This window comes from Simochromis diagramma, unplaced genomic scaffold (genome assembly GCF_900408965.1).
Source record: "Simochromis diagramma unplaced genomic scaffold, fSimDia1.1 OVJJ01000421.1, whole genome shotgun sequence".
In the NCBI taxonomy this organism is placed as follows: Eukaryota; Metazoa; Chordata; class Actinopteri; order Cichliformes; family Cichlidae; genus Simochromis; species Simochromis diagramma.
Genome location: NW_024387250.1, coordinates 117321 through 145125, shown reverse-complemented (window position 1 = coordinate 145125; position 27805 = coordinate 117321). Strand labels below are relative to the sequence as shown.

Sequence of the window (27805 nt, the reverse complement as noted above, 5' to 3'; positions counted from 1 at the left end):
TGAAAGAGTGTAAACGCACACAAAGAAATTTATTTTATATACTGGAATATGCAGAAAATAGGTTTAAATGTTAAACACATTTCTAAATACTTTTAAAAATATGTAATCAGGAAAGTAATGGGATTACTTTCTTGGAGAAGTAATCAGGAATTAGTAACTAATTACTATTTTCAAGTAACTTGACCAACACTGGTCGACAATATGAATTATATCATCAAATAGACCAGATTCCTATCTGAACAGCTTGCTAGAATTTTAATTTAACACTGTAGATAAACATGTAACATGGTAGACTAATATGCCTGTGTTAATTCAGCTCCCTATTATTGTGTGAGGTTGCACTGGGTTGGGAGTGGTTTTGTGTGTGTGTGTGTCACATTTTTGGTGAGCCAATGGCTGGAATGGGGTTGGACTAATTAGAGGCAGGTGTACTTGATTGCACTGATACACTGGTCTACTTATAGCCCACACTACAAACACTGCTGTGTCATTTTGTCTCTCTGTGCAGGTATGTAATGTGGGATGGATGGGTTTTGCGCTTGAATTTTATACTGAAAGTGTCATTTTGTCTCTCTGTGCAGGCCAGGGCCTATTATATGCCACAGCCTAAAGGCAGCAGAGTTGCAGAGGCTGGAGTGACCACTGGCTATATGCTTGCAGGGTGGTGGGTCTCCAAGGACAACTTCTAACCCTGTTAAAGGCAACACGTGGAGTGCAACTGGCTGTGTGGCATAGCTGGCTCTGGCCTTGGGACTGTGTGTTTTTTATAAGATTCATAAATGGGACACTGGACTGTTTTATCTTTTATCTCTTGATATTTTTTTTTTGTCAATAAATTATCTTTTGGAATTTTATTGACTGTCATCTTTTTGCAAACAACTGAGACGGTTGGTCAGACCTAGAATCTTTCTTTGGGTGTGTTACAAACACATTAGTTTGTCTAATGAAAAAAGACCAGGGTAAGGTAAGCTGCCATCTTAAAAACCTCACAGTAAGGTTATAGGATTTATTATTATATATATTTAAGTACTGAACAACCAATGGGAAAGCACGACCTCCCCCTTCAGCCTCTTGTGTAATGTAATAAATGCTGGGCAAGATTCCAGTAAAAAAACAATGTTTAAAAACAAATGTCAAGTAGTGTTGAGCAATAGTTTTTGTTGCCTCCTTTTTTACTCTTTGTGTTCTGTCCTTGTACCTGACCAAAGGAATGGTTATTCTTTTCACTCTTATGGTTCATAAAAGGAAAATATTAAATAAACACTACTTGTTTTTCAATATATTGTGTTGATTTGAAATTTACCGTGACCTTCTGCTTAGTGAGTGGCAAAAATTCCTGGTCTAGCCAAACTCCTTCTTTTGAAGATCAAAACAAGTGTATAAAAAAAAAAAAAAAAAAAAAAAAAAAAAAAAATTTAAGAAAAGTAAAAGTAGTGGAGTGGGGGAGGTGTTCTGAGCTTTACAATTCAGATGCAAAGCTGTTGATTTACTCCACTTCAAGGAGCAGGGATGGGAATTGACAAGAATTTAGACATTTTGATTCCCTTATCCAGATCGCTTATCTATTTGATTCCTTATCAATTCTCAATTGGTTCTCATTGGCTCTGTATTGAAAGTGACCACCATCACTTAGCAGTAGGGCAGGGCAATGTGGCCAAAAAACTTAGAGGTGCTTTGCAACATTAAACTGCAGTGTGCCAAATAAATAAGTCAAATACGTATTTTTTGGACCATAAGGCACATTAAGCTAAGCAAAACAAAACAGCCAGATAAGTCTAACTTTACTCAACTCATTCTTCTTGCTTCCTCCACTTCTGTAACATTGATTCATTAATGCTGAATTCTTTTGTAGCTGCTCTGTTCCCATGTTCCACTGCATGACACCTTGAGTTTAAAATCCGCTTTGTATGCATGTCTTAACAGGTGCCATTTTGAGGTCCTTATACACACACACAGTATGATAATATTATTTTGAAGCACAGTACGTATTACGACGCAAGGCTCCTGACTACGGTAGCTGTAATGCTCCAACAATCCGTCAAGCGGTGCGGTTTCATAGCTTACCAAAGTCATGCTAAAACATTTTTTGACAGATTTTTAAGTGCCGTGTATCATACAAAATCGCTTCGGGGTCAGTAAGCACAACCAGAATTCATACATAAGGAACACTGTCAATTTTTGAGAAAAATAAAGGATTTTAAGTGTGCCTTATAGTGGGGAAAAATACAGTAATAACGACAGGTCGTTTGCATGTTCTGTAAAAAATTGTGCTTTGGTGTGTATCTGACGGACAAAAGCCAAACCAGTTCCACACCACTGAAGTTGCACCATTTTTACAAACCAATTCTGGTTCATCTATTTCATTCCACAATCCGCTTTTGCCCTTCTCATTCTCCGTCGCCGCCGTGCTTTTTCCGCCACGTGCGCATGAAAACAAAGGCACTGCGCATGCGCGTTTTACCCATATTCTATCGTGATATTTCATTTTCTTCCTTTTGCTAACGGTTAATCTAGCAAGCGAATTAACAAAGTTATTTTAGATGTTGCAGAACTGTAAGATGTTAAGCTGTGTATCTTTTTCATAATAGCGATGTGGCTGTATTTACCTTAATTTAAGGTAAACTGAGTCATCAATTGCAGTAAACCAATCAGCAGATAAACTTCACTCATGTGCGAGTCATTTGCAGTTTGTACGCGTAGGGGTGAATATCACCTGCTCTGACATCAGCGCGGGGCGACTGCTGCATGAGGACTACCTGCCGCCTGTGCGCATTTTCGCACGGGCGAGGTGCCCACGGCAGCTCCCGCTGCTTGTTGAGAGTAAGAGCAATACGTGCTGTCACGTGAAAGAGTTGTCATAAGTCTCCAATAACACCAGAAAAAGTCGCCAGACTTGTCGCTAGTCGCTTTTTGGAAAAAAGTCGCTAAGGGGGTCTGAAAACTTGCTAAACATAGCGACCATGTTGCTAAGTTGGCAACACTGCAGCCAGGGTAAGTACAAAGTGTAGGAGGGGCATGTTCACAGTCACTCCAGTGGGTTTATGGGCAGGAGCGTGACATAAACACTCCACCTCAAGTCACTATGCGCAGACTCAGGCGCAAAGAGCAACATTGCAGCTTCCACAAGTGGGAAATTTTGGCTAATTTTTGTACAGTGGGAGGAAGTGCAGTCAGATCGTCCATCTTTTCTACAGTCATTGGTCTTGACAGGTCCCAATTTGCAGCCAGCCCCATTCAGTCTTCAAGCAATGGTCAGCCTACATCTGGAACTTAAAGGCAAACAGGGTGATATATAGGGCTGGATATTGTCACTGATTTCTATAAATGATGTGATTCCTGATTCGATTCAATTTTGACTCAGAAATATAATTCTTATCATTTATCAGTAGATATCCATATTTTTATATCTATATATAAAAACAAAGCTGACACTTCATCAGAGGTGTAAGCATCACAGCAGATGCCTATGTGTCAAAGTAACTGAGGATAAAACACAGAAAAATATGATGGAGATTTTCCTGGCCCTGCTTTTTATAGCATATAACCGCCTTACAAAATATCCTGCAGTAGCTAACAAACTGAAGAAAACCATGAATCAATATATGAACAATATATAAACAAATACGTAGGACTGCTTTCTTCCATTTGCGCAACATCTCTAAAATTAGAAATATCCTGTCTCAGAGTGATGCTGAAAAACGAATTAATGCATTTATTACTTCTAGGCTGGACTACTGTAATTCATTATTATCAGGATGTCCTAAAAACTCCCCGAAAAGCCTTCAACTAATCCAAAACACTGCAGCAAGAGTAATGACAGGGACTGCAAAAGAGAGCATATTTCTCTTATATTGGCTTCCCTTCATTAGCTGTTAATTCCCTGTCAAATCCAGAATTCAAAATCCTGCTCCTCACACAAGATCTTAAACAATCAGGTCCCATCTTTTCTTAAAGACCTTGTAGTACCATATCAGCCCATTAGAGCACTTCACTCTCGCATTGCAGGCTTACTTGTTGTTCCTAGAGTATTCAAAAGTAGAAATTGTTGGCAGAGCCTTCAGTTTTCAGGCCCCTCTTCTATTAAACCAGCTTCCAGTTTGGATTCAGGAGACAGACACTATCTCTACTTTTAAGATTAGGCCTAAAACTTTCCTTTTTGTTAAAGCATATAGTTAGGGCTGGATCAGGTGACCCTGAATCCTCCCTTAGTTATGCTGCAATAGGTGTAGGCTGCTGTGCCATGAAATTTTGGATGTCACTGCCCCTTGGCTGCTCTGAATTATGAGAAGTTCTTTGTCCCCTGGCTGTATCCCTTCTTTTTATTAATTTTGCTTGTGACTTGGTTTTTCCTTCTTTTTTTCTCATTCTTTTGAAATTGTTTTTATTCCATTGTATAACTTTTAATATTTATTCTTATTATTGTTTGATACTAAGTCTAAAAATGCTATATGGCCTGGACCCAGAATACACACTCAAACTGCTGTTTCTGTCCCAACCAGTGCACAGCCAAAGATCATCAAACAGAAACCTATTAATCGTTCCCACTTCCTTCTTAAACACAAAAGGCAATTAGAGTGAATGCACTGCCTAAAAGAAATCTGGCTTGCATTATCAGTGACTTCTTTTAAAACCCTTTACAGTTAGTTTGACCATTCAGACATTTAATATATCCAGCCGGGCCCCATGGGCTAAGACCCATTAATCAGGCACTCTCCGTTGAGCTCCTTCCCCAGTCCTGGTTCCAAGGTGAGGCCCCAGTAACCCTGCACCAGTCAGGGTACACACCTCCCCTGCTCTTTTGATAGTCACAGGGGTTGAGTGTGAATTGAATCGCTCTTTGTCTGGCTCCTCACCCAGAACCAATTTCCCTTGGCAGACCTTACCAAGGGTTAAAGCAAAACCCACCAACCCCTCCACCACAGTAAGGTGGGGACTCAAGGAGGAGACTGCTGTAATATTACAACCCAAATTTCAGAAAATTTGGGACGTTCTTTAAATTTGAACAAAATGAAAACTAAAAGACTTTCAAATAACATGAGCCAATCATTTATTTACACCAGAACATAAGTAACATAACTAGTGTTTAAACTGAGAAATGTTTACAATTTTATGCACAAAATGGGCTCATTTCATATTTTTCATTTTGCTGTTGTTTTATACAACTATTTCTTCTTCTGGCTGGTTCTTTTTTTGCAAGGTGTCAGAAGAATGTGAGAATCTCCAGCATGTTTGTCACAAATGGAAATAAGGGAAGTCGTTGTGTCTGTTAAAGCGTAGAATCAAATAAAAAGCAAGAAAATCCCCAGCCATCCCGCCCAATGTTCCCTCTAAGCTCCGTGCGTGCGCAATTGCACACTGCTGGCACGGTCTCTGCGCACAGAAAATCTACGTTGCTAAAATCTAACCTGAATTGAAATTAAAATTAAAACTTTAACAATTCTGTTTTTCAGTGTTAGTTAGTAAGTGACTGGCTGCTCCTGTATGGGATTAGAACGATGCCACCTTATCCCATAGTCCAGCCATTTATGCGATTCACATTCGTATACACGCAGCTAATCAACGTGGTTGACAGGCTATGACAGCGTCCTTATGTGCAGACACCAGTGTTTTAGCGAGCAAAGCCGCGTGGCTGATGTGGAGTGAAGCCACGTTAATGACGACGTGTACAACCATTGGAGATGTGAGCAGGACAGACGGAACAATTGACGGGAAAAGTGTGGACTTTATACCAGTTTTTAAGTTGTGTTGATAGGCCACGGAAAACCAGAGTTATGATAAAAACATCTGCAATGTTTGGTTTTCTTTCTGAATACTGTCGTTGTTTATATTTACTGCAGGATAAACGGTAAAAACGGCGTTTTATAAGGAAAACACTCGAAAGCGCTCTCCGCCTGTGAGCAAAACCAAAACCAAAAAACCCACCCTTTCCTATTGGTCGAAAAATGTACCATGTTGACCAATCAAAAAATGATATAGCAACATGGCCATGACCAGTTGTTTAGGAAGGGGGAAGTTTTAGGAGTGACGGCGGTGCTTTGAGATGTGAGAGATTTGCGACGTTTAGCGCAAATCTTGTGTAGTTAGTGTGTAGTGTAGTCAATAGTTTTGTTGTGTGTGTCAGAACAATGAGGCGACTGCTGAATGTTACAGGTGTTACAGGAGTGATACATCTGCTGCTGTCAGGCCTGCAGATATCAGGCTGTTGTTCTCCTTTATCTCATAGTGGACAGAAATTATTTTTTGGAGTGGAACAAATAAACCTGATTGTTCTGTAAATAGTTTGAAATATTAAAAAAACCCCACCTTGGCTGCATCTTTAGGCAAACAGCTGCAAAAAAGTTTGTTTATTGTTTGCAAAACTCAGTTACTTTTTTGAAGAAGTAACTATATAATTAATTGCCCAACATTGGTCATTATATCCTGTATTTTGCAGACAGAGAGTTACAGACTCTCTCCCAGACCACAGACTCATAATACAAGTCAGAGCTTTATTTACAAAAAAAACGAAAGTTGTGTTTTCAAAATAAGAGTTCAAGTTATTTTTACTTCCAATAGTGTTAACATACTACACAGGTCTTGAACAAATTTTTTTTGAAATTTTCATTGTAAGTGGGCTAAAGCAGTTAATTAAAAGTAGTCTAACATAAATATAAATGCTGTAATTTGATTATTTTAATAAACCATGTAACTTGGATGGATTCGATGCTGGCGTGACCACAGTGCACACGTCTGCTGTTGCTCACAGTGGTCCAAGGGGCCACTCAGGGAGTTTGTGTGTGCGCTCAGACACATGAAAAATTAGAGGGAACATTGATCCCGCCCCTCTCCTCCCTGTGCAGCAAGCAGCAGGCGCACCTCATAAATGGAGGGCACTCTTACTCCTCGCAAATGGGTAATAGAAAATCGTTCGGTGCCTATGCATTCCCCAAAATGCGGTGGCATGATGCCGGGGCAGCATGGGTGCGGGCAACTTTTTTTTTGCCGATGCTATGATGCTGCCCCCACAATGATGCCGCCCTGGGCAACAGCCCATGTCGCCCATATCAAAAACCACCCCTGATCTGAGGTATTTATAGTCCCCCACAATGTCCACATCCCTAGATTGAAACAGGGGTCTTGTCTCTTCACGCTTACTGAGTCATCAGAAAATTTCTGATGAAAGCAGATCTCATCAGAAATAGCAGATCTCGGTGCAGTGGCTGAAGTCTGTGGTGTAGAGGGTGAAGAGAAAAGGGGAAAGGACAGTCCCTTGTGATGCCCCTCTGCTGCCGATCACCCTGTCAAATACACAGTGTTGAATACACATATATTGTGGTCTTCTTATCAAGTAATCAATAATCCAGGACACGACCGAGGCATCCACCTGCATCACTGTCAGTGTATCACCCAGGAGGGTCGGCCAGATGGTATTGAATGCACTGGAAAAGTCGAAAAACATGACTCTCAGTTGATTAAGCACGATGAATATGATGGCGTCTTCAGCTTCAAGGTGGGGCTGGTTAGCGAACTGAAGAAGATTCTGATGTGGCATGACAATAGGTCAGAGGTGGACAAGGATGAGTTTTTCCAGGGTTTTCATGACATGGGAAGTTAGTACCACAGGTCTTTAATCCTGGGGGATATGGCGTCTTTGACACAGGAATGTCTTTCACAGCGCTGGGACCCTCTGCAGACTCAGACTCATCATGTGTCATTTTGACCCAGGGTTCTCAGTTTTCTTGTGTTTTTCTATTATGTTAATTTCATTTGTTATTTTAAGGATTTATTCTGTGGTTTCTAGGGTGTTCTGTTTAGTTTTTGTTTATTAGTTTCCCCCTTGTGTCTTTGCCCTCTGTCTCCCTCTGTGTGTCTGTGAGTTCTTGTGCCTTGCTTCCCTTGGTTACCTTGTTCCCCTCCTTGTGTTTTATTCCATCATGTTTCCCCAGCTCGTCATGTTTGTGCTCTCCCTTGTGCTCCTCCATGTTCTCTCTCCATCTCCAGTCTGCATCTGTGTGTACCTTCTGTTTTATTTTGATAGTCTCCCTTCAGTGTACGTCATGTTGTGTTTGCTCCTGCCCTGTCTCATTATTGTTATTCGTGTCAGCTGCTTTCCCCGTGTGCTCCCACATTCCTCGTTATCTTTCAGTGTATTTATGTCCGCGTCTCCCTCCGTTCCATGTCGCGTCTTCTCTCATGGCTGCGTGTCTCTCCTTGTGTCCCCCTGAGTATATTAATATTAGAATTTCCCAGTTTAGTTTTGCATTGTTTCTTTTTTTGCCTTTCATCAAGCAATAAAGCTTTGAGTTCACGTCCTGCTTCCGTGAGTTTTGCATTTGGGTCTTTCTCTGCCTGCACACAGCCGATTCTTGACATCATGAACAGTTTATGAAAGACTCCACAAAGCTGGGGTCAAAGCCCTTGAGGACACAGGCAATCACTGCTTCTGGTTGAGCAGACTTGCCTGAGTAGAGTCTTCTGATTGCCTCTGAACTTGGTCATGAATGAATGTGACAGGTGGGGGAGGAATGTCAGGATGTTCACAGGAGGCTATGGTGCAATGTGGGGAGAGAGAACGGTGTGGCTGTGGATTACAGGCTGACTATAGTTAAGTCAGTATTGAGGTGAGCATTTACAGCAGTGTTGAATCTGTTCAAAAGACCATTCAACTCATTGGCTCTGTCCTTACCGATGGCATGAATTGAGTGGTGGGAATATTGGCCTAGTGAAATTTTCGTTATTTTTATTAATAAACCGTGACTAGGGTTACACTTTTTAATGTTTCTCAGCTTGCTCTAATGGAACTAAAGGTGGTTTGTAAAGGGTCCAGCCCTAGTTTTGGGGAGCTCTGGTGCATCGATGGAAGTGGGAGCCTCTTGAGCTGGCAGGGGGATTGTTACCATCCTTTTCGGGCGGTGTCTGCTCTCCACGAGTTCACTCTGTATTTAGAGGAAGGATTTAGTAGAGGTGGAGGATGAACTCGACCTGGGTGTCTATTGTCTTATGTAGTCTGGGAGCTCATTGAATGTAAGGGTGGGTGTACTTTTCCTCTGTGGCAGGGTCAGGTGGGCTGCCCCGGGCTCATTGGGGCTTGGCAGTGCTGCTGCTGTGGCCCCCGGTGCGGATAGGCCTGGTCCCCTGCCCTTGGTGGATTCCAGGGAACATGGGTGCCTACCGGGTTCAGCGGAGAAGCTGGCTCCAGGGTGGGGGTACTTTGACCCCCACCACCACCACCACCACCAATCCTTCCCTTCCCTTCCCCACATGCCTCCCTACTCCTGCTCCAGCATACCACCACACAGCACCAGACATGCAGGGCCAAGAAGTACAGGTGTGTCACTGAGGTGCAGGGGAGACATTCCTCCTTTGTCCCCTCTTGGCCACCTGTGCCTCACTTTTATTCCACAACCGAGACATCCACATTACTTACACTCTCATAACACATACATATAGGGCCTTGGGAGTGGGCACACTAAACGGTGTCCAGAGGATGGTCTGTTTATTCAAACTCACCTCTGTTGCCAGTGCCTACCAAATTGAGAGGCGGACACCGGCATAATGACTCAACAGATGAACCCAGTCACAACTTCAGAGTAACAATACAAATTTGCACCAAAACTTTATGTTTTCATATTTTGTGCAAGGATTATTCATGAGTTGAAAATAAAATGTAATGCAATTCTATAATGGTTCATTTTAAATGATATTATCTGTTTGATAGCAACTTTATTATATATTGAAAAAGAAGAAGATTAAAAAGTAAAGCTAATACTCAGCATGAGATTTCACTCTTGTATAAAAAATGGACAAATGATCAAACAAAAATGTTATAGTTAGAATTTAGAACTCATTTAGTTAGTTTGATATTTAGATAAAGCCGTTGATTTTTTCCACCCCTTTTCCTGTTACAGCTCCTCCAAATGCTGACAGTTTCATACCAGTAGAACATCATGAGAACAGCATCACTCTGCAGTGGGATAAAGTCAACAACAACATCAGCTTTGTTCTCGGGTGTAATGATACAGAGACAGACATCAGTGTGCCAGATGAAGATGGACCAGTAACTCACACAGTCTCATCTCTCACTGCTGGAACTCAATACACATTCACTCTCTACTCTGTGTTTGAGAACATCAGAAGCAGTGGAGTCAGCATTACTGCAGTCACTGGTGAGTTAATGAAGTTGGTTTGGTTTAACCCATTTGTAAGACAACAGTGATGGGAAACCCATTACACAACTCCAACTTTCAGTTCAACTGTGCAGGTAGCATTTATTCTCAAAATTACCTCAGTGTGCTGCGTCTGCAGTTATTAGACAAGGTCATGTCCTCCAGCATCTGTCACCTCTGATATCCTTTCCATTAAAGTCCAAGGTCTGTTAGGCTATAAGCTGCCTGCTGTAACCTGCTTGGATGAGGTGAATTAAGGGGCAGGTCAGCTCTGTAAAATTCAGAATGAACCAGTAGCAGCCAACCCGCCCCAACATCCACCTCACCTCTTTTTTTGGTCTTGGGGATGCAATGGTCGCTGTGTTTCTATTTGAGGGCACACCTGCCCAGCCCTGAATTGGTACCCCAGATACTGTAACTTTCTCTGTCCAATCACATATTTCTTTGGCTTGGCTGTGAGCCCCACCTGCCTCAGAGACTTGAGCACCATCTGCGGCCTCTTGATAGGGAAGATATCTTGTGTTCCACCTTAAAACTATGACATGATGTACTGATGTCAGCATACAAAATCACCAGTGGTTCTTTTTCTAGACAGTCACTATAACAATAGTGACAATAAGCTGATCAAGTCATCTGTTGCTCATTTTGTTTTTAAGCTCCTCAGAATTCAGAAGACCTCATATCATCAGGACAAACTGAGAGCAGCATCACTCTGCAGTGGAATAAAGTCAACAACAAAATCAGCTATATTCTCCAGTTTAATGATACAGAGACAGACATCAGTGTGCCAGATGAAGATGGACCAATAACTCACAGAGTCTCATCTCTCACTGCTGGAACTCAATACACATTCACTCTCTACTCTGTGTTTGAGAACTTCAGAAGCAGTGGAGTCAGCATTACTGCAGTCACTGGTAAGTTACAAATGTGTAATCAATAAGGAGAGGTGAAATGTGTTCTTTATCCTCTCACACTTTATATGCTTAAAAACCTTTAAATTGATTAGAAATCCCAGTCTGCAATTAATACAATAAAAAATACTACATCGAGTGCACTACACAGGTCAACGGATGTTCAAGATGGGCTTTACGTTTTCCAACAACTGCTCACACTGTCAAGGCAATACACCGGACAATTATATCCACGCTCTTTGGTTCTGTTCACCAGTTTAGAGGCTTCGGCGCTGGATATGTGACGACTTATCAAAGTGTCTGAAATGTAACATTCCAGCCTCCCCTGTAGTTTGCTTGTTGGGCACCTTGGATGATGTCACTACAGATATGAGCACATTCCACATGGTTCTCACCGCCCTATCCATTGCCAAGAAGACTGTCCTCATGAACTGGAAAAAAAAAAACTTAATTCTAACAAATATAGAGACCATCTGATAGTCCATATTAGTCTTGATAGAGCATCTACCACCACATTAGATCAGTCCCTCTGGGCTCCTTTGATCAGCTCCATCACCTACTGGAGGTGGGGGGTCATGGTTTTGTTCCGCCTTTGTTATTGTGGTTGATGTGGGGGTAGATACAGGCTTGGGGTGTCTGTGGATTCCCTAGGGATGGGTTTCTTTGGGGATCAACCTGGGAGCTGTGCAGATGACCTGGATGGGGCTCTGACGGCTCTTGGGTGGTGTTTTTCTAGCGGCTGAGTTCGGCAGGTCTGGGGGAGGGTCTCTGTTGAGGTAGGTTACCGGCCTGATAGCCTATCTGCCCCTGGGTGGGTCCACGGCGGGCTTGGGGATCTGGGGTTGCTCCTCCTGCTCCTCTGGGCTGGGGCTCTGGCTGAGCATTGGGGGCTTGGGTCCTGGTTGGTGTGTCAACAGGGTTGTGGGTGGTGGTGCATTGCAGGAACTGTGGGCTTCTTCAGCTGACAGGGAGGTTGTTACCATCCTTTGCAGGGGGGTCTGCTCTCCATGAGATCATTCTGTAGGAAGGGAAGAGATCTAGCAGAGGTGGAGGATGAACTCAACCTGGATGTCTATTGTCTTATGTAGTCTGGTAGTTGATTGAATGTTAGGGTGGGTGTAGTTTTCCTGTGCGGCGGGGCCACACCCTGGGCTCTGTGAGGCTTGGAAATGCAGCTGTTGCAGGCCCAACTCTTCATTCCCCTGCTGAGATAGGCCCGGTCCCCTGCCCTTGGTGGATTCCAGGGAACGGGGGTGCCTATCAGGTTCAGCGGTGGAGCTGGACCCAGGAAGGGGGTACTTTGACCCCCCCACCCCAGCTCCCCACTCCATCACACCACCAGATATGCAGGGCCAAGAGGTACAGGTGTGTCACTGAGTTGCAGGGGAAGCATTCCTCTTCTCTCCCCTGTTGGCCACCTGTGCCTCAATTATATTCCACAACCGAGACATCCACATTACTTACACTCTCATAACATATACATATAGGGCCTTGGGGGTGGGCAAACTAAACGGCGTCCAGAGGATGGTCTGTTTATTCAAACTCACCTCTGGAGCCAGTGCCCACCAAATTGAGAGGCGGACACCACCACAATTACTCGACAGATGAACCCAGTCTGAATGAGATTTCACTCTTGTATAAAAAAATGGACAAATAATCAAACAAAAATGTTATAAACTAGAACTCATTTAGTTAGTTTGATATTTAGGTGAAGCCGTTGATTTTTTCCACCCTTTTTCCTGTTACAGCTCCTCCAAATGCTGACAGTTTCATACCAGTAGAACATCATGAGAACAGCATCACTCTGCAGTGGGATAAAGTCAACAACAACATCAGCTATATTCTCCAGTTTAATGGTACAGAGACAGACATCAGTGTGCCAGATGAAGATGGACCGGTAACTCACAGAGTCTCATCTCTCACTGCTGGAACTCAATACACCTTCACTCTCTACTCTGTGTTTGAGAACGTCAGAAGCAGTGGAGTCAGCATTACTGCAGTCACTGGTAAGTACATATATTTCAACAATATACACTGTGGCAAAAAGAAAGCCATTCTCTGTGTAGCCGGTCTGGCCTTAAACTCTTATTGCTGTTAGTTCTCTGCGTTGTGTTGTGCGAATGACCAGAGGAGTCAGCTCTCACTTTGCCAGCTGGGTGGATTTATTCTCCCAGAACTGTTTAAAATAAAAACAAAACAGTACAGCAACTTCACTTTACTGGACTTCTGCATGAACACCTCTCCTCAGTGGGGCCTCTAGGCGACTGAGGTGCAACATTACAACAAATCCAATTACCAAATAATACTGCTAAAATGTATTTATATTCATATATAACAAACAAAAATGCACTGCATCGTGAACATAAAGTGACAATTACCTCATCAACAAAATTATACTTTAGGGAGACTTCATTTACCAGTGGCAATTTTACATATTTACAGTAAGTTGAAACAGTGAACATGAATCACAAACAAACAAAAGATATAACCAGTTCACATGACACAAAAATAAAAGAGGGAGCTCACATACCTGTTTAAAATAAAAACAAAACAGTACAGCAACTTCACTTTACTGGACTTCTGCATGAACACCTTCAAGGGAGAGAGAAGGATAGCGGACCACATGAGAAGCCACGTGCATGCCCCTATGCTCTCATCTGAGACATGCTAACTAGCATGTTACAATAAAGTGCTGTACTCGACAGTGTGACAAAATTCACACTAAAACATCAAACAGAACTATGAGACAAAATGCACAAAGGGAACGTGCAGTGTTTGAATTACTTTTAGTTACTTTAACTGTGTTTATTCGCTCTGTAACTGAGAACACTAGCGTACGCTCACCTCTCCTCAGTGGGGCCTCTAGGCGACTGAGGAAAATAGTGCACAGCTACAGGAAATGACTTCGTGGGAAGTCAAAGGTCACACAAACAAAATAAAAGCTCCCAAAATATAAATACAGAAAATAAACATATATAAATAAACACATATACATAACCAATACTGACAAAGCAAGATAACACTGCAGGATGGATCTTTGGTGAAATATAAATTATTTTTTAATACACCCGTTACATCCACCCCTCCTAGATTTCACCAAAATCCAGAACAGTCAGGTGAACAATCTAATTGGAACACAGGGACAAATCTACAGAATTTATGGCTCCTGGGCACGGGTTTAAACCTCCGAGCTATAAGCTCTAGTATCAGCTGTATAAGCCACCTACCAGATAGGTTCAGAAAGAGCATGAGGGTGATCAGGCCTCAGCCTTTCTTAGATCAGTGTGATGCCATTTACACCACACACATTCCCGGCCATCCACACACATCAATACCTTAAAAAACACACTATGTATTTAATTGTGCCATAATGATACTGTCCCTTAGAATCAAAATACAGAAAGATCTCTAAACACCTGGGTTTACTTAAAACAGCGTAAGAAGAGACTGAGACCTTCTGCTAACTGAATTTGCCAAACGCTTAAAGCCAAAAGGCTTTTGAACCATGGACTCAATGAGTCGATTAACTCTTTTACTAACTCGGCCGGCTCGCGTCATGACAACATTGTCCGGGCCTGCCCGTGGCTGTCCTTGTGGACCCACATCATGACATACATCCGTTGGAGGCATCTGCGTGTCGGCGACATGCACAGGGACTACTGATAGGGGCTTGGTGTGTGCATCACGATCTGTGTCTGATGGATGTGAGTGAGTGAGTGCAGTTTCTGAAAGTGTGTCTAACACAGACGGGGAGTCCAAGTCAGGTTCTGCTACCAAACTGTCCAAGTCGGTGTCTCTGTCTGGGCAGTCCTCTCCTACCAGGGAACACTGGGTTGAATCCCCTGAAAACTACACCCACCCTAACATTCAATCAACTACCAGACTACATAAGACAATAGACATCCAGGTTGAGTTCATCCTCCACCTCTCCTTGTTGACTTGTCTTGCCCAATCCTGAGAGTCCCTCACTCAGGGTCTCCTGACTCTCATCATCATCTGAGTTGATCCAAGCACTGGTCCTGTCCTCTGCAATGTCCTCATCCAAGGAATCTAACTGGTCTGACGCACATGACCCTCCCTCTGATCCAGTGTCACACAGTTCAGCGGTCACTACTGGCAGGAAGCTGATATTTAAAACCAGGTTGCGATGTACCACCTTTATGTTGCCTCTGTCATCTTCCAACTTGTATGTGTGAGTCTGCAGATTTCTGTCTCTGACTGTGTACACTGTTGCATCCCACTTGTCAGCAAGTTTCTTCTTTCCTCTTTCACCCTTATTTGCAATGAGTACTCTGTCTCCTATGTTCAGATGAGTGCCCTTTACTTTTCTGTTATATCCTTTTGCCTGTTGGTCTTGCTCCTTGATGGCATGAGTCTGGGCAATCTTAGCTGCCTCATGAAGATGTGACATGAGTGTTTTCACATAACTTTTTTGATCCACAACTACAGGATCACAGAGCACCTGTTTAAACATCACATCAACGGGGAGCCTCGGGATGCGGCCAAACATGAGCTGGAATGGGGCAAAACCTGTGGTCTCATGTACAGTTGCATTATATGCAAATGTCAGACTCTGTATTTGTTGAGGCCACTTGTTCTTTTCTCTGAGGGGCAAGGACCTAAGCATGTTGCCAAGTGTCCTATTAAACCTCTCAGTCCCTCCATTGCCCATGGGATGGTATGTCGTAGTATGGGATTTGGAGACCCCTGAGAACTTGAGCAGTTCTGCCAAGAGCTCACTTTCAAAATTTGCCCCCTGATCGGAGTGAATCCGCTCAGGAAACCCATACACACAGAAAACATGGTCCCATAGTTTCTTAGCCACCTGCTTTGCAGTCTGGTTTGTGCAAGGGAAGGCATGGGCTAGCTTAGTGAAATGATCTGTAAGGACAAGAACATCTACTGAGCGTTGCTTACTATCCTCCGCACTCCAAAAATCCAAACACACCAGCTCCATAGGGGCGGAGGTTCTGATGCTCTCAAGTGGGGCTCGAGCAGAGGGTTCTGGTGTTTTGGCCAGGATGCATCTTTGACAGCATTTGACATACTCTTTTATATCAGACTCCATCTTCGGCCAAAAGAACCGTTGTCTTGCCAGATATAAAGTCTTCGCTTGCCCCTGATGTCCTGCAATATCATGGACACCATTCAGTGCCTTTGCTCTGAGACTGTCAGGCAAAACAAACTGATGTCTCCTTTGTTTACTCAGGGGGTCCTTTGTGATCCGATAGAGAACTCCATTTTGGATCCTAAACCTTTCCCACTGTTTAAATAACACCATGGCTTTCACATCAAATCCTGCCCTTTCACGCCTGGAAGGTCGCCTTCTCCTTGTGACAAATGGTAAGATCTTTGAAATACTGGGATCAAGTTCCTGGCTATGCTGGAGTTCCTCTAGTGTGGACACAGGAAATGACTCCTGTCCTGGCCACACTAGGTCCTGAACAGACTGGAACAGTTCCGCAGCCCTTGTTTCAGCAGCCAGATCCCACTCACTGTGAAAATCCAGGATTGCCTTAACATCCATAGCATCACACCCAGGCTGAGACGAGGGCGGCTGCAGTCCTGTGGTGTGGAAAGGTGGTGTGTCCACGTGTTGACCTTGGACCTTCAACCGGAATGCATTTTGTATTCCCTCAGAACTGACACTCTCAGATTCATCAAGGAGGTGACTGTACTGCTCTGTGATCAGCCTATGGCTGACTGTTGTTGCAAAGGGGTCTCTGCTGAGAGCATCAGCTACAACATTCTTGGTACCAGGTATGTGCTTCAGATCAAATGTGTAAGGAGCAAGCTTGGACACCCAACGCTGCTCACAAGCATCAAGCCTTGGTTTTGTCATGATGTAGGTGAGAGGGTTGTTATCTGTCCACACTGTAAAGGGATGACCTCTTAGCCAGTGACTGAACTTCTCACACACACTCCATTTCAATGCCAAAAACTCTAGCCTGTGGGCTGGGTACTTTTTCTGTGAATTGCTCAGGGTCTTACTTGCAAAAGCAATTGGACGAGCTTTCTGCTGTCCAGCTGGTATTTGTGACACTACAGCACCGAGCCCATTTAATGAAGCATCAATGGACAATATCAAAGGCAAAGAAAAGTCTGGATGCGTAAGGACTACACAATTCAACAGCTTCTCTTTCAGATTAGACAGAGCTGCGTCACATTCATCTGTCCAGTCAGAGGGCTTCAGTTTTCTGTATACACCAGCATTGGTGCCTGTTTTAACTCTCCCTCTCCTCTTCTGTCCAGCAGTGAGGGCAAACAAAGGCTTGGCCATAGAAGAGCAGCTAGGGATGAAATGCTGATAGTAGAATATCATCCCCAGGAATGACTTAATCCTCTTAACTGACGGGGTGCAGCCATCATCCTCCATCAATTCAGCCTTTGTCATCTTTGCTATGACCTCAACCTTTGCTGGGTCCACAGCCACTCCATTGCCATCTATAATGTGGCCTAAAAACTTGACAGATGACCTCATTAAGTGGCATTTCTTAGGACTTAGTTTGAGGTTATGGATGCGCAAGCGCTGAAACACAGTCTCTAGCCGCTCCAAGGCCTCCCCTTCTGTCCGAGCAAATACAAGCAGATCGTCGAGATAACACATCAGACTACTGAAGTTCAGATCCCCAAAAATACTGAGCATCATTCGCATGAATGAGGCGGGGCTGTTACAGAGTCCTTGGGGCATTCTGTTGTACTCGAACAATCCCATTGGGGTTGTAAATGCTGTGTATTTCTTGTCTTCCTCTGCCATAGGGATGTTATAAAATCCCGAGGTCAGATCCATGGTGCTGAAGTAGGTATTTCCACCCAATGCAGCAAGGCAGTCAGACTGGTGTGGCAGTGGGTGTGCATCTTTGAGGGTCCTTGCATTCAGCCATTTGAAATCAGTGCAGATTCTCAAACTACCATCCTTTTTCCACAATAACACCAGTGGAGAGGCATACTCGCTCACGGACCTTCTGATGATTTCCTGTTCTTCCATTTCAGACAAAACTTGTCGCAGCTTTTGATAATGTGCTGGAGGGACTCGGCGGTAAGGAAGGCGGAATGGCCTCTCATCAGTGAGCCTGATGCGGTGTACAAAGCCTTCGGCCTTGCCACAGTCATGTGCATGCTTGGAGAAAATGTCATTGTACTTCTCAAGCATTTTAACCAATTTCTCCTTCCCCCCCTTGACCAACATGGCACAGGTCAATATCAATTTCACTGAGCCCAACCTGGTTTAGTCTCTGTTTAAGATCAGTGAGGTGGGCATCATCCTTCTCTTCCTCCTGCACAGATTTCTGGGGTCGGCAGGTGCCCTGGAAAACTTCAAAATCCTCAACAGCAACACAAGGGGACACGTCAGCCAACTTACTGTTTCTTTTCAGGGTGACTGGTTTATCCAACAGGTTAGTGACCTTCATGGGAACCCACCTATCACCCCACAATGGCGTTATGATGCGGCCAACCATGATGTTACGTGGCATGGACTTTGATGAAGTGGCTTCAACAATCACTGTGCTCCCTGGTGACATAGAAACATTACTCGGCAGCTTGCCCCAGACTAGATGCTCTTGTCTTGCTAACAAGGTGACTGACTGCTGAAGCTTGACTGTGCCGATCTTGTCTGGGAGTTCTTCACCTCTCCATCGGGATGAATTAGCCATGAGGTCAAGAAACTGCTCACACTCTGGGGGACAACCGCCACCTGACACGAGGCGCCAATAGTCATTGGTTATTTTCAACTGGTGCATGAGAAACCGGATGACATTTGTGCCAATGATTATATCATCACGTTGACCTGGCACTACAAGGATGGGAACAATACATGTCTCTCCATACAGTTTCATTTCAACTTCATACATGCATTTGGGCTTGGTAAGTGTGCCACCACAGCCTACTAACACTATTTCTTGAGGCAGGGGAGTGGGTTCTGGCAGTGTATTCTCACTCAGCATACTCTGTTCTGAACCCGTCACTTGAAACTTTTTCATCATCCATTGCTATAACATATGTACAATGCAAACAGCAGAATTAAATTTACCTTGTAAACAACAGTCCAAAAAAAAGGTGCAAGTGTTTCCTCGAACGCTTGGGATTTGTGTTCAAAGCTTACATTACATTGTCCATTACAGCAACCTCTGGTGACCAAACTGATGTTGATCGCGTCTCCACGAACCACGATGAGCAAGTCTGAAGTGGTGTGGATCCGGGTCACGGCACCACTGTAGCCGGTCTGGCTTTAAACTCTTATTGCTGTTAGTTCTCTGCGTTGTGTTGTGCGAATGACCAGAGGAGTCAGCTCTCACTTTGCCAGCTGGGTGGATTTATTCTCCCAGAACTGTTTAAAATAAAAACAAAACAGTACAGCAACTTCACTTTACTGGACTTCTGCATGAACACCTCTCCTCAGTGGGGCCTCTAGGCGACTGAGGTGCAACATTACAACAAATCCAATTACCAAATAATACTGCTAAAATGTATTTATATTCATATATAACAAACAAAAATGCACTGCATCGTGAACATAAAGTGACAATTACCTCATCAACAAAATTATACTTTAGGGAGACTTCATTTACCAGTGGCAATTTTACATATTTACAGTAAGTTGAAACAGTGAACATGAATCACAAACAAACAAAAGATATAACCAGTTCACATGACACAAAAATAAAAGAGGGAGCTCACATACCTGTTTAAAATAAAAACAAAACAGTACAGCAACTTCACTTTACTGGACTTCTGCATGAACACCTTCAAGGGAGAGAGAAGGATAGCGGACCACATGAGAAGCCACGTGCATGCCCCTATGCTCTCATCTGAGACATGCTAACTAGCATGTTACAATAAAGTGCTGTACTCGACAGAGAAACAATAATTCACACTAAAACATCAAACAGAACTATGAGACAAAATGCACAAAGGGAACGTGCAGTGTTTGAATTACTTTTAGTTACTTTAACTGTGTTTATTCGCTCTGTAACTGAGAACACTAGCGTATGCTCACCTCTCCTCAGTGGGGCCTCTAGGCGACTGAGGAAAATAGCGCGCAGCTACAGGAAGTGACTTCGTGGGAAGTCAAAGGTCACACAAACAAAATAAAAGCTCCCAAAATATAAATACAGAAAATAAACATATATAAATAAACACATATACATAACCAATACTGACAAAGCAAGATAACACTGCAGGATGGATCTTTGGTGAAATATAAATTATTTTTTAATACACCCGTTACATCTGCAGTTCAGTGAATTAGTTTAGAATATATTCACAGGTTATAATAGGTTTTTCATGATACTGTGCTGTTTCACAGAAAATATAGTCTGAAGACAGCAAATACAGTTAATAATTCTAACGGTAAACTCAATAACCAGATAACTACAGTAAGCATACTTGAATTGTTATCTCATAAAATGTATGTAAAGTTGACTGGGTGGCCTTTTTAATGATGTGAGGGGATGGACGCAATCAGATACTGGATTAATTGTAGCAGGTTTAGATATCAAAGATTAGTTCAGTAGAAATGTACTTTACACAGATGTTTTGTCTTTCTTTTTTTCCTGTTCCAGCTCCTCCAAATGCTGACAGTTTCATAACAGTAAAATACCATGAGAACAGCATCACTCTGCAGTGGAATAAAGTCAACAACAACATCAGCTTTGTTCTCGGGTGTAATGATACAGAGACAGACATCAGTGTGCCAGATGAAGATGGACCAATAACTCACACAGTCTCATCTCTCACTGCTGGAACTCAATACACATTCACTCTCTACTCTGTGTTTGAGAACATCAGAAGCAGTGGAGTCAGCATTACTGCAATCACTGGTGAGTTAATATATTTCAGAAAAAAACAAATTAAAAAAATGAAGTGTACACAATTGTAACTTAGTACTTTGTACTCATTCTTGATAGAATGCTATGAGAATGATTGTATTTAAGATCTTGAATAAAAAAGATTGATTTTGGATATGTAAAATGTTGTAAAATGACAATGAAATAACAGATTTCTTTTTATCCACAGAGACACACCTGGAGTGCTTACTAAAAGATCTTGGTTTACAACAGTACTACACAAAGAAACTGTCACTGAGCAAAATACTTGAGATTGATAAGACGACCATCAATGATGAACCTGCCAAGAGTAACTCAGACTTTCCATGGTATTTTCTAAAGAAACTGATGATGGTTAATGTGGCAGCTAGGAATATGACATGTACATCAGATTGTGAGTCTGATGATGAAACAGGGAATGCAGAGGATTTGGACAGTTCAAACACAGATGACATGCCAAACCCACTTGACATAATCACTGCTCTCTTTCTGTGTTCTGATGGTTTTCTGCAGCAGGAAATGGCACTAAAAATGTCCACATGTCAGTTTTCTGTGCCTTTGCTGCTTCCGAATTGTGATACAAAACGGTGCACACTCATGCTGTGGGCCATGAGAGACATTGTTAAAAAGTACAGACCTCAGTCTCTGTTAGAATCCAAGGGCTTCATTGAAGACAGAATCGTTCTCTCTGAACTTCCAATGATCTCCTTTGTCAGACTGGGTGAGTGCTCCTTGTCCAAGTCAGCACTTCTCAATAAGCTTCTGAGCAATTCTCAGCAGTACCATGACACCTTTGTTCACCACAACATGGAGTGTGGCAACAGTCCAAGAAAAATCTCAAACGGACTGACTGAAATTACTTGGTATCTTCCTTGTGGAAACACAAACATTGATATTTTCAGTCAACCAGTGGCTGTAGCTAACCTTCGTGGGGACATTGCTTCATTTGAAACACAATACTCCTTTCTGTGTCAGACATCTGCAGCAGTTTTTGTGTTCTTTGACAATTTGGACACTGACTGCAGTCTACTTACTAACCAACACCACAAGGCACAGATCTTCTTGGTGGGTAACAGTGAGAGCAAACGCTGCACTTTGGATGCTTTAAAGAAGGTAGAAACTAATTTGCGCTTAACTAAGAACAATATCATTATTAGGAAAAAACAAACAAATGATGCAGACTTTGTAAAATATTTGAGGCAAAAAGTTAGAAATGTAATTAAAGAAAAGAAAGGGAAGATGACAATAGAGCAGATGGCAGACATTGCCCATGACCTGGGAATCCTGGTTGATGAAGACTCTCCAGAGTGCCAGACTGCAAAGACAAATGCAGAAGCCATCACTGCAGAAATTCAACAAATCCATAAATACAAAGAAGATCAGCTTCCACGGCAAGGTGAAATATGGAAAGAACTGACCTGCTTAGAGAAAGAAGAATTTCGCCTTCAAAAAATTGGATCTGAAAACATTGAAGATTACAAAAGTCAACTTCAGGACGACAGAAAAAAACTGCGGAAAAGGCAGAACTCTTATGACATGTCAACAGCTATGACATGTTTCATCAATGCAATATCAAGCCCAGGAACAGAGAGGTTTTATTTCCTGAAATGGATGCGAATGAACCTCGATAACCTGTCTCGCATAAAACTTTCTGAACTTCAGGAAAAATATAAAGAAAAATGCAACAATTCTGAGAACAAAGAGGAGATCAAAGAAATTGACAGACAGATTTCCAACAGCTCACTGGGGATTGAACACTTCTTCCGTGAAATGGGTCAGATCTATGAAGCCTCACTGTCCCTTCCAGAAACAGATCAATCACGTCAACAGCTGCAGCATCTGCCCAAACTGTGTGCAGAGTTGTTGCTTGATGGATTTCCTCTTGAGCTTGTAGATGGAGATGCATCCAACATCCCTCTCAGATGGGTGAGTGATGTTCTCTCTCAGCTCAGTGACTTGGTGTCTCCAAACAGAAAGATACTAGTAGTCACAGTTCTTGGAGTTCAGAGCACAGGAAAGTCCACTCTCCTTAACACCATGTTTGGAGTGCAGTTTGCAGTCAGCAGTGGTCGATGTACCCGAGGTGCCTTTATGCTGCTCATCAAAATCAATGAAGACATGAAAAAAGTCCTAAACTGTGACTTCATGCTGATCATTGACACTGAGGGCTTAAAGTCACCAGAACTTGCACAACTAGACAACAGCTATGAGCACGACAATGAGCTTGCAACACTTGTTGTGGGGCTGAGTGATGTCACCATTGTCAATGTTGCAATGGAGAATTCAACTGAAATGAAGGACATCCTACAAATAGTTGTGCATGCTTTTCTCAGGATGAAGGAAGTGGGCAAAAAGCCGAAATGTCAATTTGTTCACCAGAATGTGTCCGATGTTTCAGCCCATGAGAAGAACTTACGAGACAGGAAACTGCTCCTGGAACAGTTGAATGAGATGACCCAGGCAGCAGCCAAAATGGAAAAGAAAGAGGAGAACAAGAGCTTCACTGATGTGATGGAGTACAGTCCAGACACTGGGAACTGGTACATTCCTGGACTCTGGAATGGAAACCCACCAATGGCACCAGTCAGTGCAGGGTACAGTGAGGCTGTATATGAGCTCAAGAAAAACATCATCCAACTGCTGAGAAACTGTGAGTCATCTGCTAATGATATCATGGATTTTAAAGAGTGGGTGACAAGTCTGTGGACTGCAGTAAAGCACGAAAACTTCATCTTCAGCTTCAGAAACAGCCTCGTAGCTGATGCATACATGAGACTCTGCACAGAATTCAACAAATGGGAGTGGGAATTCAAAAAAGAGATGTACACCTGGGTAACAAATGCAGAAACAAGAATTTCCAATTTTGGTACAGTTGCCGCAAAATCTGAATCTTCTAACTTGACAGAATTTCTCACATGTTTGAAAAGTGAAGCCTCCACAGTGCTGTCTAAATGGGAGACAACACTTCTTGAAAATCTGACTCAATATTTCAAGCAAAAAGAGGGTCATGTTTATCTGGTTGAAGGATACAAAGAGGAATTCTCAAACTGTGCAAAGAGCCTTCGAAAAGAAATTGAGAGATCTGTTTTTAATCAGCTCACAGCAGCAAAAGAAATCAGAGAGGGAAAGGCAGAAATTGATAAAATCAAAGAGAACCACACAAAACAGATTGAAGGTGCAGTTTGTGCTTTGATAGATAAATGCAGAAAGAAAAAAGCCCAGATGAACGACAAAGAGCTGGAAAAAGAGTTTGATAAGATGTGGAATGAAACACTGGAGAAACTTTCCTTCTCCAGACAAAAGATTACAGATGTCTTCACAAGCGTATCTCACTGCCTAAGAATAAATCTGTCATACAAGGGAAGTCATGCATGTGAATTATTAAGTCAAAGAAATCTGCATGATTGTGGTAATGAGCCTTTCAAATATACAGCTAAAGGATTGTACAACCAATTAAAACACAAAGTCAGCAAGCTGTTCAACATTGAAGATCACACAATGGCTGTACAAAAACTGGCTGACAGCATCATAGATGCCTGCACTCAGTTCGTGAGAGAAAAGCTGAAAAAAAAAAGCAATTACTCTGACACTTACATCCAGGAGATCCTACACATCATTGATGAGAAACTACAAAACTATAAAGATGTTAAGACAGACATTGAATTTGAAGTTTCTCTGAAACAGCACATCTGTGGATTTGCAGCCAGAGAGTTTCAGAAAATGCACGAAGATTTCATCCAAGCAAATGATCCCTACAGATGTCTGATGAAAAACAAGAAAAGGTTTTGTGATGATTTCAAAGACATCTTTAATAAAAGAGACCAGTGTCAGAAGAAGGCAGAAGAATTCACCAACCAGTGCTTGAAGCCTGCTGTTGTAGACTTTATCAATCGTTTCCTGGGACAGGATATCACTGGTGAAATGCTGACACGTGAGCAGCTCAGCAACAGAATGTCCTTCCAGTATTCAGTTTTACTGGATTTACTTTCAAAGGACGATTTTAAAAGCTACCAGAAATATATTTGCTCATATGAGGGTCATGTAAAGGAAGTGATACTCAACCAAATACTGGCTCACGTCTCAACTGCGTCAACAATATCTGAGTTTGAGCACCAACATCTCCAGTCATGTATCAGAAGCATAAATGATGCCATCAATAAAGCCAAAACAGGAAATACGGATTCTGAATTGGGGACATTTGTTAAAGATATTTGTAAAGAACTTGGTGAAAAACTGGTCATTTCCCAGGATGCTCTTGGTACTTTCATGATCCTGAATAATGCTGACAAGGAACAGTTTGCTCACTGGCTCACAGAGTGTGTAAAGGACATGACAGAAGATCTCAAAAAAGAGTTTCAAATACTGAACTTTCAAACAAAACTACAACGCCTTCATGTGCAACCTGAAAATGAGCTTTTTAACAAATTGGTTGGTTGTGGCAAACAGTGTCCATTCTGCAAAGCTCCCTGTGAGGCAGGAGGAGGAGGCCATACTGAGCACTTTGCTTCACTGCATCGACCAGAGGGTCTGGGTAAATACAGGTGGTGTGGCACAAAAAAACTTGTCACTGACATATGCTCTTCCTCTGTGATCAGTGACGGCCACTTTCAATGCAGTGCTACAAACTATGCATGGTACCCTTTTAAGAGTTACAAGGAAATTTACCCAGACTGGAAAATCCCTCCGGATGTGAGCCTTGAGGCATCAGACCACTGGAAATTTATAATGGCAAAGTACAACAATGATTTTGCCAAAGAATATAATGCAGAACCTGCTGATATTCCTGAACCTTGGACAAAAATCAGAAAAGAACAGGCAGAAAAAAGTCTCAAAGAGTCATTTAAAATAAAGTAACAACTGGCATTCTGTGTGCATCTTTCATTTTGTTTTTGTTTTGTTTTTTTCATTTTTTTAAAACAAATTTAAGGCTTTATAATAAAACCTGAGAAAAATATATACATTCAGTCACTAATGATCTTTTGAATTATTAAATATGTGTGTCATGTGAGCATGACACACATAACACATGACTCAAATGTTATGGAAACTCAGTACAGTAGTTATTCTATGAGGAATCTGGTGTCAAATGTTTACACATTCAAGATCATTTGAGTATGTGATTTTGTTGCTCTATATGTGAATTTGCCTTTCTTTTACTTACATACCTAATGTCACATAATTACATTTTTACCATAAGAAGGCTTTTGAAAAATGTGTAAGGTGATGATTAGGTGGAGAAGAAGCTGCCTCCTGTTTCTGGTGCAGCAGACAGAGATGATTACTAGACACAAACTCAGATCAGTGGATCAAAGACTCTCAGTTCTTCTTAAGTTTTTACTCTTACAGACCATTGTCAAATGAATTGAAGTCAGCTGCCACTTATCCAGACTCAATTTCACAGTAGTGCTTCTCCTTCGTTGTTGATTATTATTCAACAGACCATAAAAATCTGTAACTGTATCTGTAATCTGTAACACACACACACACACACACACACACACACACACACGTATGTATGTATGTATGTATGTGTGTGTGAACTTTCATTGTTATATAAAGCACGATGACAAATAACAATTAGACTTATTCTACCGACAAACTTAAGGTACCGGTATGTATTTTTGTGTGTGTAAAAGAGAGACAGAGGGAGAAAAGCGTTTTCACGTGTGTGGTGGCAGAGGGGTAATGCCTCATAGTATTTTGGGGAAATTAAGAGAAATAAAGCCCTTGTACCATTTGTTTTTTGGGATTTTTTTGTTGTAGTTACTGCAGCCAAAGAGAGTCTAACAGGCTTAGTTGTGAGCCGAATGTTAGTATTTAGCTGTACACTGTGTTCACCGCCTCCAGATAAATAAAGTTCTTCTGGTGCAAACTTATGACGGCTCTCTCCATCTCTTCACTACCATAAGTTTACCCAGACCAGAAAGCTAGTTACCAGCTATGAGCCAAAGTCAGAACAGAGTGTGCAAGCTGAGCAGGTAACTGAGCTGCAGGCTGAGCAGATGGCAAAATGGATGACTGAGCTGCAGGCTGCACCAACAGCTGAGCAACAGACTAAGCTAACAGCAGAGCTACAGGCTGAGTGACTGACTGAGTAGAAGCCTGAGCGGCTGACTGTATTTATGGTTGTAGAACAAGTGGAGCAGGTGAAAGACTTCAAATCCTCAGAGCCGAAGTTAACAGTCTCAGTGCTGACAGACAAAGAATAAAGTGACTCAGAGTTAACTGACTTTATAATTTCAAGCTCTGAATTAATAAGCCCTGGGTTGGAAGGAGCGAAATAAAGTCTTTTAAACTTGAAGTAGACTAAGAAAAACCAGCCCTTGTGATTCCAGTTACAGGTGAAGCAGGGAAACCACCACTATCCTTGTTTGCCACACAAATAACAACCCCAGAATAAACAGGCCCAATGTTTGAAATAACAAAAAAGTGTCCTTTTTACTCACCGCAACCGGCTGTGGAGCGATGCGATGGCAGCACAGCCACCGCTTCTTCCCCGGACATGGCCGGGTAACACCACATCCGGTGGCCCGGGCCGGAAAACCTCTGGCTAGCCGGGCAGAATATCCTCCGCTGGGCTGGGCAGGTAAGCGGTAGCAGCTGGGGCTGAAGATGAAGTGTGTTTAGGAGGAAATCCTGTGCGAGTAGGGAAAGAGAATCCAGTAGCAGGGGAGACCAGAAACCAGTCGCTGTAGCCGGCTCACTGTAGCCGGCTTGCTACAGCGCAATGAAACTCCCTCCCCTCATGATTTAGCCACAGGTTGGCCTACCTTTCAACAGAATCAATAAAGTCCTCTTGGAGCTCCTCGGACAGGGTGAATGCTGCTGGTTCCATTATTGTAGTCAGTCCATATTGTCACGGTTTGCGAGTCAAGCTGTGTGGAGATGAGAGAAGGACCCAGAATGCAGGAACTGGCTGAGA

The 27805-nt window shown here is 42.6% G+C and overlaps 1 protein-coding gene and 1 long non-coding RNA gene across 6 annotated transcripts in view; one reads left to right on the top strand and one right to left on the bottom strand.

Moving 5' to 3' along the window:
* Positions 1-26880, top strand: part of LOC120714699 (interferon-induced very large GTPase 1-like) — a 37380-nt gene extending 10500 nt beyond the window's left edge. The window contains exons 2-6 of one of the 5 annotated variants that reach the window (XM_040001040.1): positions 9888-10145; positions 10802-11059; positions 12805-13062; positions 20620-20877; positions 21074-26880. In XM_040001040.1, coding sequence (XP_039856974.1) covers positions 9888-10145; positions 10802-11059; positions 12805-13062; positions 20620-20877; positions 21074-25737 — 5696 coding nt within the window. In that variant the 3' untranslated portion in view covers positions 25738-26880. The remainder of the gene's footprint in view (positions 1-9887; positions 10146-10801; positions 11060-12804; positions 13063-20619; positions 20878-21073) is intronic. The other 4 variants (XM_040001042.1, XM_040001041.1, XM_040001043.1 and 1 more) reach the window with 4 other exon arrangements.
* On the bottom strand, positions 348-25011 carry LOC120714710. The gene is made up of 3 exons (XR_005691490.1): positions 25001-25011; positions 6719-6732; positions 348-454 (listed from the first exon to the last, which is right to left on the bottom strand). It is a non-coding gene; the product is annotated as an uncharacterized LOC120714710 (long non-coding RNA).
* Positions 26881-27805: the final 925 nt, after the last annotated feature.